At 35.5% G+C, this 9485-nt stretch overlaps 1 protein-coding gene across 3 annotated transcripts; it reads left to right on the forward strand.

Moving 5' to 3' along the window:
• Positions 1 to 1239: 1239 nt before the first annotated feature.
• Positions 1240 to 8701, forward strand: LOC132561179 (quinone oxidoreductase-like protein 2 homolog). 3 transcript variants are annotated; one of them, XM_060225905.1, is made up of 9 exons: positions 1243 to 1282; positions 1993 to 2116; positions 2345 to 2441; positions 2812 to 2936; positions 3774 to 3880; positions 4926 to 5004; positions 5260 to 5441; positions 6473 to 6701; positions 7921 to 8701. In XM_060225905.1, exons 1-9 carry the CDS (start codon positions 1245 to 1247, stop codon positions 7987 to 7989), a joined length of 1050 nt encoding a protein of 349 aa, XP_060081888.1. In that variant the 5' UTR covers positions 1243 to 1244; the 3' UTR covers positions 7990 to 8701. The 3 variants fall into 3 exon arrangements, with proteins under 3 accessions (XP_060081890.1, XP_060081888.1, XP_060081889.1); XM_060225906.1 differs by lacking the exon at positions 1243 to 1282 and adding an exon at positions 1360 to 1437; XM_060225907.1 differs by lacking the exon at positions 1993 to 2116 and having other exon boundaries at positions 1240 to 1282.
• Positions 8702 to 9485: the final 784 nt, after the last annotated feature.

Consider the following 9485-nt stretch of genomic DNA (forward strand, 5'->3'; position numbering starts at 1 on the left):
CTTGTAACAGGCAATAACTATGATTTTTAATTTTTTTTCCCCTCAAAGTATTTAATGAATAACAGCGATAGACACACATCAACATTTTAAATATACCCAACTCTAGTAAGTTAAGTGTAGATTTTTATTACTGATTACATATAATTGACTTTTGGTGATAATAGTAATAAAACAAAGTGAACAGGGGCTCCAATGTATCCCCATCCCTGGATCAAAGACGTCGAGGGCGACCTCTGGCATCAAATAAAATCATAAAATCAAGGAAGTTATTTTCCAAATAAAAAATGTCTGTAGTATATCTAGACTGTTTGAAGTTAAAAAAAAAGTGACATACCTAAGTGGTATCACTGCATCAATATGAAAAAAAAATACTGAAAACAGTAACTTTACAATAATCTATCAAAATTGATCAAAAAAGCAATTTCAAACAGATTTCTTTAAACTAAACAGCGGAAGGGCAGTAACTCTTCAAGATGTCAGCTGAAAACTTAATTAAATTGAGAGATCAGCCGATTAGAATGTACACATATCAATAGCAGTCCCATACAGGAACTCAACAAAGAATTCAACAAGGAATATATAACGAGTGAAAATGTTTTGATACATATAAAAGGTGTAAAAATTGACATCTTTAATATATGCATTCAACAGTATTGTATATGAACATGTTTTGATTTTTATTTTTTTTAAATATGCACTTGCATCAAATTAAGCCATAGAGACTAACTACATTTTTGTGTGTGCACAGTAGTTTTGCCAGACAACTAATTGCAGAGCTAGAGGGTTTGATTATTACATTTGCAGATGGCACCATGAGTCATGAAAAGGGACTTGGACTTTTTTCTGTCCATTTTCTCCCCTCTCCTTTCATGAGAGATTGAAACGTGTGTCCTAAGTCGGTATCGGAATAATTTTTTATTGTAAAAGCAAAATAATGAAAACATTTTCATTTTTCATAAACTTGTCTATACCACCTGAGAGTACAAAATCCCTTTTGCTCCTTTTCAAGAAAACAATATTTATGCTTATCAAAAATTGTCACACGTACCATATTTCGTCTTCCAAACTTCGCATGAAAACCAGAAGACATTCAGTGACGTGGCCCACCAGAGATGTACATATATGGTAAAGAACACATTATCATTACGTACGCACGTGCACAGGAAGTTTACACTTATATGCCTTGTTTCATTTTGTCAACATCCGGTAAGGTTAAATAGGTTAAATATAGTGTGGCGATGAACATGTGGAGTAAATGTCGATATTTGGCATTGTGGTGCAGGTAATTGTCAAAGTGTTATGTCAGTAGAAGCATATATTAATGAGGCAAAACATCTGACAAGAACGATGTGGTCAGGTTCTTGGTTATTTCGTCTGGGATACACCCCTAATCAGCTGATTTTACTCATCAGCGATAGTCAACATGCATTATGTTAGGTACGTGAGGCCAGCTCAGACGGACAATGATATGCGATCTACGTGTATATTGACATCTATAAGACCGCCTCTGACGTGTGACTGTGAATCTCATGTAAATTGATATAAAAAAAAGACAGACACAGACATGTAACTGGCCTAAAACTAGGGATTAGATTTTGGGTATGCTACTAGAAAAGTGGGTAATAAATACCCAAAAACACGTAATCACCCGGAAGTGTTTGTTATCACCAGTAAATTACTCCTTGCAAATGAGCATTCCACTCAGAATCTAGTACCTAAGAATCTAGCATTGTCCAGCCGGATTTCCCAATGTCCCAATTTAATTACCCATTTTGTCTGTGCCTACCAATCAACATACACTGTATGTATTGCCTTCAGATGATGGAGCTCATTTATGACACAAATAGTTATTTAATGCTCACATTTGCTTTTGAATCAAAAACTTCAGAGATGAATTAAATGTTCACTTGAGAACAAAATAATGCTGATATATGTACTTGTGAAACAAAAAAGAAAAAAGTATTGATAATACAATTAAACTGAAACTTATAGGAATGGGATCCAATGTTCTCAGAAGGCAACCTACATGTCAGCAGTTTGTACAGACTTTTCTAAACCACTGGAGATCATTGATGATGGAAAAACACTGGATCCATCAAGTCTTGGTGAAAATGAGGTATTTGAAACTTCTGAATTATAGCTGTAGGAATCAAAGGCTAAAAGAGTTATTGCCCTTGATTCATATAGCAATGTTTTCATGCTATTCATCATCTGTATTATATTAAACCAGATCTGTGATGTGCAAAAATAATGAGATATCTGAAATCTGGAGTCTGACTTTCATGAGAATATTTTGGAAATAAATTTTCTACTGGTGTCATTGTTATAAACTCGCTTCCTGCAGGTGTCTGTAGCCATCAAAGCTTGCGGCATCAACTATGCTGACCTATTACAATGTAAGGGGCTCTACCAAGAAGTAAACCAGCCGCCTTTTGTACCAGGTAGTATGATTATGGTATTTTAACAAAGTCTAAAAAGCCGACAGTATGTTAATAGTGTCTTTATCAACCAGAGGTATTATTTATTTCATCACCCTGGTGTTATTTTACATTATTTGAAATCTTCTCGGTAAAAGTTTACACAGTATAAGAAAATGACATAGTTTTAAATATCTGTATAGATTATAAATATAACATTTGTGGAAAATTGTGTAGTTTTATCTGAACCACAACAATCTAATTATGATTTTATTGTATGGTCACAAGTAAATTAATAAGAACTGTTAATTCATATTACTGGTACCTAACAAGTGAGGGAGATGAAAATATTATTTCTACTCTGATCGTTATTGACTGACTGGGCACATTACAGGGATGGAGATCTCCGGGGAGGTGATGGCTGTAGGCAGTAATGTGAAAACATTGAAAACCAGTGATAGAGTGTTTGCTTTGTTGAAGTCTGGAGGCTTCTCCAACCATTGCATAATCCCAGAAATGGTCAGTCACTCACCTGTCACTCTTTAAACAAATATGGTGTTCATGACCTAAAAATGAAAGGTAGTTTAGGTATTGAGAGAATCATTTACATATGTTATAGATATTCTGATATGACAAGTCTGACATGCCTTGCTTTTTCACCATCTTTATTTTTGTTTTGTAATGAGAAGATTTTTATCTCATCTGCCTGAAAATATGGCTTCTGTCAAATAACCAAGAGAGTTTTGTTGTATCATCTGTGAGAAAAGTATTTTAATATTCAAAGTAACAAAAATGAGTAGCGAACATTTTTTGTTCAAATGAATACTCTTGATGGACTTAAACAGCACAGAAAGACAGACACATGACAAAATGAATGAAAACAGAACTTCATCAGACTTAATATTTGGTCTGTAAAACACGCTAAAGGAAGAAATATTTGCTTTCAATATTTGTTTTATCCCTGTAACCAAGTTAATTATCTTGACCTAATTTAAAGTGCCTTGGCCAGAACATAAATGTATTTACATTATCTGAACATCGAGCTATGAATATCATATATTTGTCTAAACTTCCTTTATTTGTTTGCAAGAATGACCATGACCCACTTTTAATATGTTGTGTTATTGCAAAGCTCAAATATGTTTGTGAAATGTTTCATTGCAGTAAACAATCCCCTCAGAAAATCTGTTTATTTATTGAAAAGATCTGTTTATCATAAATGATTCCTTTCAAATGACTAGTTTGTTTATCATGAAGGATCATAATTTTACTAAACACCATAGGATCATTGCACTATATTACTATATTAAAAGATGCTTTATATATGTATACATTCTTGGGTGTATATATCAACAGGTTTTAAGGAAAGTTCCAGAATCTATATCATATGAGGTAGCTGCAGGGTCAGTTGTCAACTATGCAACATCTCGGTTGGCACTTGAAAAGGCCAATCTTAAGATGGGGTATGTTATTATAACTTCATTCTTTCATTGTAAGTATTATACTCTCTAAGCACAGAATTTTGCATCATTTGATTTGTAACATCAACATGTCCAGGTGCAGTTTATATTAATATCTTATGAAAATCTAATCTGTTAGTCTGGACATTAAAGGGATATACATGTATTATCTCCCTCACACTTGACATTTGGTTGATAGGTACCAGAGCAGACAGCTTTGTAAATATAACGTCAGAATTCAGGCTAAAACTACAGTTGTGGGATCACACTACATGGCACAATTTTGATCTGAGCCAGATGTATGCATGATGTGCATATGATGTATGCATGATGTGCGTATGATGTATGCATGATGTATGCATTATGTGCGTATGATGTATGCATGATGTATGCATGATGTGCGTATGATGTATGCATGATGTATGCATGATGTGCGTATGATGTATGCATGATGTATGTATGATGTGCTTATGATGTATGCATGATGTGTGTATGATGTTTGCATGATGTGCGTATGATGTATGCATGATGTGCGTATGATGTGTATGCATGATGTGCGTATGATGTTTGCATGATGTGCATATGAAGATTTTTGATATGTTGTGAGTTACTACAACTGTATAACTATTGAGCTGATTTTCTAAATACACTGATAACCCACAGAAATCTACTGCTTTCTAACTAGGTCACTGTGACCTTAACCTCATGTAAGATTAATAAAAGAAAATTGTTTGGCATGTAAAATTACCAAAAATGTCTATGAAAGCTCATCAATCTTATCCAGTGCTAAGTTTTCCTTACACAAATGCAAGTTTAGAAGTAAATACATTATAAGCCATGCTGATCTTTACTTCTTTTTTGAATCAGAAAATACCGGTAATGCACAAACATCTATAAAACTGTAAATATATTTACAAATTTTAAGAGACTCACATGTATAAAAACTGAACTTTTAAAACTAGAATTGTTTTGGGGGGAAAATAAAGTCACAACAAAAAGAGCACTGTCAAATAAGTTAATCAGCCGACCTATACTATTTGATATCCAGAGAGACGTTGTTTGTAACAGGAGCTGGAGGCAGCACAGGGTTGTCAGCTGTGGATATTGGTGCACAGCTAGGGGCAAAGGTAGGTATTAATAGTGTTTATGGAAGGGAGGATGGTAATATCTAAAATATAAAAACAAGTAGTTGTTGCAACTCATAGATTGTTTCAGTCAACATCATTTTGTACATTAACACATAGACATACATGTACATTTCACTGCAGTATGATGAAAAAATCTATGTTTATAAATTTGATGTGTCAGATCATGTACTGGGTAGTTAGGACAGTATGTTGTAGTTTGTTGCCATGTTGTTAATATTTAGCTTTGACGTGAAGGTTATTGGCTCCTGTGGAAGTCTAAAAAAAGCTGACGTAATACGAAGTAAAGGAGCATCACACATCATAGACTACAATACAGAGGATGTGCGGAGTCGACTCAAAGAACTTACAGACGGAAAGGGACCTAACGTGGTGTTTGATACTGTAGGAGGAGATTTGTTCCTTACGTGTCTGAAGAGGTGAGGATGTCAAAGGACAGAGACATATCAGTTAGTTCCTCAGATTGGCAGATTTCATCTGAAATAGTTATGGTTGGTTAATTTTCAGCTGGGGTTGAAGGTTAGTATGAGAGATTGAAGTTGACTATAATAATATGAAGCAAAATTTAAACAAAATCTTCTATTTCTTTGACATGAAATGCAAAAAAATTTGTCCCACATATATTGCAGGGTTCAGATGAAGCTCACTATAAGTGTCTGAATATTATATGTCTTTGCCCACAAGGGTAGAATCTTGACCATTGCTTTGTTATCTTTCCATAGCCTTGCCCATAGAAGGTACAATCTTGACCATTGCTTTGGTATCTTTCCATAGCCTTGCCCATAGAAGGTACAATCTTGACCATTGCTTTGTTATATTTTCATAGCTTTGCCCATAGAAGGTACAATCTTGACCATTGCTTTGTTATCTTTCCGTAGCCTTGCCCATAGAAGGTGCAATCTTGACCATTGCTTTGTTATCTTTCCGTAGCCTTGCCCATAGAAGGTGCAATCTTGACCATTGCTTTGTTATCTTTCCGTAGCCTTGCCCATAGAAGGTGCAATCTTGACCATTGCTTTGTTATCTTTCCGTAGCCTTGCCCATAGAAGGTGCAATCTTGACCATTGCTTTGTTATCTTTCCGTAGCCTTGCCCATAGAAGGTGCAATCTTGACCATTGCTTTGTTATCTTTCCGTAGCCTTGCCCATAGAAGGTGCAATCTTGACCATTGCTTTGTTATCTTTCCGTAGCCTTGCCCATAGAAGGTGCAATCTTGACCATTGCTTTGTTATCTTTCCGTAGCCTTGCCCATAGAAGGTACAATCTTGACCATTGCTTTGTTATCTTTCCGTAGCCTTGCCCATAGAAGGTACAATCTTGACCATTGCTTTGTTATCTTTCCGTAGCCTTGCCCATAGAAGGTACAATCTTGACCATTGCTTTGTTATCTTTCCGTAGCCTTGCCCATAGAAGGTACAATCTTGACAATTGCTTTGTTATCTTTCCATAGCCTTGCCCATGAGGGAAGAATCTTGACCATCGGTTACACCTCAGGAAAAATCCCTAGCATTCCAGCCAATCTGCTGTTGGTGAAGTCTTGTTCAGTTACTGGTGTTTATTGGGGCGACTACAGCAGGAAGAACTACCCAGTCTTTTCGAAGTCTATAGATGATTGTGTGGAAGCAATAGCTGCTGGGCACAACTCCCCTCACATTGGAGACATACTACCATTATCAGAGGTAAGTTGTCTTTGTTGTCAAGTGAGAGCTGCTGGGCATAACTCCCCTCACATTGGGGACATACTACCATTACCAGAGGTAAGTTGTCTTTGTTGTCAAGTGAGAGCTGCTGGGCATAACTCCCCTCACATTGGGGACATACTACCATTACCAGAGTTAAGTTGTCTTTGTTGTCAAGTGAGAGCTGCTGGGCATAACTCCCCTCACATTGGAGACATACTACCATTATCAGAGGTGAGTTGTCTTTGTTGTCAAGTGAGAGCTGCTGGGCATAACTCCCCTCACATTGGAGACATACTACCATTATCAGAGGTAAGTTGTCTTTGTTGTCAAGTGAGAGCTGCTGGGCATAACTCCCCTCACATTGGGGACATACTACCATTACCAGAGGTAAGTTGTCTTTGTTGTCAAGTGAGAGCTGCTGGGCATAACTCCCCTCACATTGGAGACATACTACCATTACCAGAGGTAAGTTGTCTTTGTTGTCAAGTGAGAGCTGCTGGGCATAACTCCCCTCACATTGGGACATACTACCATTACCAGAGGTAAGTTGTCTTTTGTTTTGAAGTGATAGCTGCTGGGCATAACTCCCCTCACATTGGAGACATACTACCATTATCAGAGGTGAGTTGTCTTTTGTTTTGAAGTGATAGCTGCTGGGCATAACTCCCCTCACATTGGAGACATACTACCATTATCAGAGGTGAGTTGTCTTTTGTTTTGAAGTGATAGCTGCTGGGCATAATCCCCCTTACTATCAGAGGTACGTTGTCTTTGTTTAAGGAATGACAGTTTTAGTAAATGGTGACAGTTTTAGCAAATAGTGTTATTTTTTTTGTAATCTTTATCACAAACCTATCATGGCTCATTAGTCAGCAATCACAATGTGTATTAGGAGACCATAAATCTGTTTGCTAAAACATTTGTTACTTTATTCATTCTATAAATATTTAAGAAGAGAGGTTCGGCCGATGAAGTTAGATTAACTTTAATTCTTATTTCACTTTAATGATTAAATATTTACCATATTGCATTTCAAATTGTTATAGGGTACATAGAGAGAGGAAAACTTTTCTAAAGAAAAGAGAGTTGAACAAGTTTATACAGATAAAAGTATCATTTGATTTTTTCAAGGATAATATATCATTAGTACATGTATATAATAAATTTATTTGTTCCTTTTATCATCTTTTCTTAAAGTTTACTCGTCTGTTCACAGATCAACAATGCTTTTAAAATGATCTTCAAAAGACAGAACATCGGAAAGGTGGTAGTAAAAATGGACTGAATACTGTCAGTTTGATGTGATAACTTGTTTTTAGGAGGAACTGGATGGTGTAAAAGATTACTGTTTGTTTGTTGAAGGAACTGATGAGGGATGTTTGACTTTGTTTGTCCATCTGTCCTAATGGCTAGACAAAGTTTTCAAACACAAATGACCTTGATCCATAATCAATGTCACAAGGGTCACTTGTTGACACCGTCATACAGTAATATTTGACTACAAGGTTGCTGGCTTTAAGTGCTTAAAGGTTTGTCAATAGAATGTAATGATCTTGACCAATGTTCAAGGTCACAGGATGTGTCATATATGTGAAAATACACTTTTAAATTCTTTTAATTAACCAAAAATCTTGTACCAGATGATGGGGAAAATGTTATTTGTAGGTTTTTATTCAGAAATACATGTTAACAAATTGAAAGTCTTCCAGAATAAAATCTACTCACGGTAGACCAATGATAATCAGTCTGGAGAGTCTTAGTTGGTTTAAGTAAATTAATTCAGATCTATTTTGAAGATTAATGATGTGGGTATAGTGTATCTGTGAAATGGTGAGAGATGCAGGTCCACGAGACCTCTTGTTTGTTGAAGGAATTAATGGATGGAGATACAATATATAGCTGTTGAAGGAACACTCGGCTTGAAGGCAGCCCATGTCAGGTTACATTTGATTAATTAATGATAAGTTATGTAGGTAATTTAATATTTTTATATAACATGTCTGCAGTTTGTTTTCTTTTTGAAACTGGAAAAGATCACTCAAGTTGAATCAATTTTGTTTTGTTAAACAAGATTTTCTTGACATTTACCAAAATAGCAAATAGCAGAGGAGACAAAATTGATCTTGTGTGAACTTTTCAACTGGAAAATGCATTTATGAGGTATTATGGTTTTACTTATACTGTCCTATTTGGCTTTGTTTGCATGAAAAACAGCTGTAGAGCAAGCTATAAATAGAACTTACCTGAACAAAGGAGGAGTGCCAATTTGGGCCTTCTGGCGGCCATGACCGATATTTTTTATTTCTTGTGTAGGAATTCCTTGGGGTTAGGCGGTCATGATATGACATAAAATTAAGGTCAGATCTGAGCCATTCATTAGTTATGGGGGGGTAAAGTGGGGGGTAAAATTCATAAACAGCTCCATTATGACAAACCTACATTATATTTTTGGATTTTTTCTTCTTAATTTTCATGTAATAATCCATATCAAAACATTCATTAGTAAAATTGATTGAAAAAAATATTCCATTGTTGAAAAGTAGGTCATGGTAATTAAGCTCATTAATTGCGAATTATATTAAAGATGAACTTAATTTTCTGCCTTAATGTACATAAAAACAATACCTTTATCATGTACCATGTTTTAAAAAGAAATATTTTTGCATACTTTAAAGAAAACAAAGAAGAGGCGGCGCTTTGAATTTTAGTTCGACAACTTTGACCATATGTCTGTATCTAGTGGTTTTACCGAAGTATTAACACAGAAATGGCTAATGAAAG

This window comes from Ylistrum balloti, unplaced genomic scaffold (assembly GCF_031769215.1).
Source record: "Ylistrum balloti isolate Yb309-2 unplaced genomic scaffold, AGI_CSIRO_Ybal_v1 Utg371166, whole genome shotgun sequence".
Taxonomy (NCBI): domain Eukaryota; kingdom Metazoa; phylum Mollusca; class Bivalvia; order Pectinida; family Pectinidae; genus Ylistrum; species Ylistrum balloti.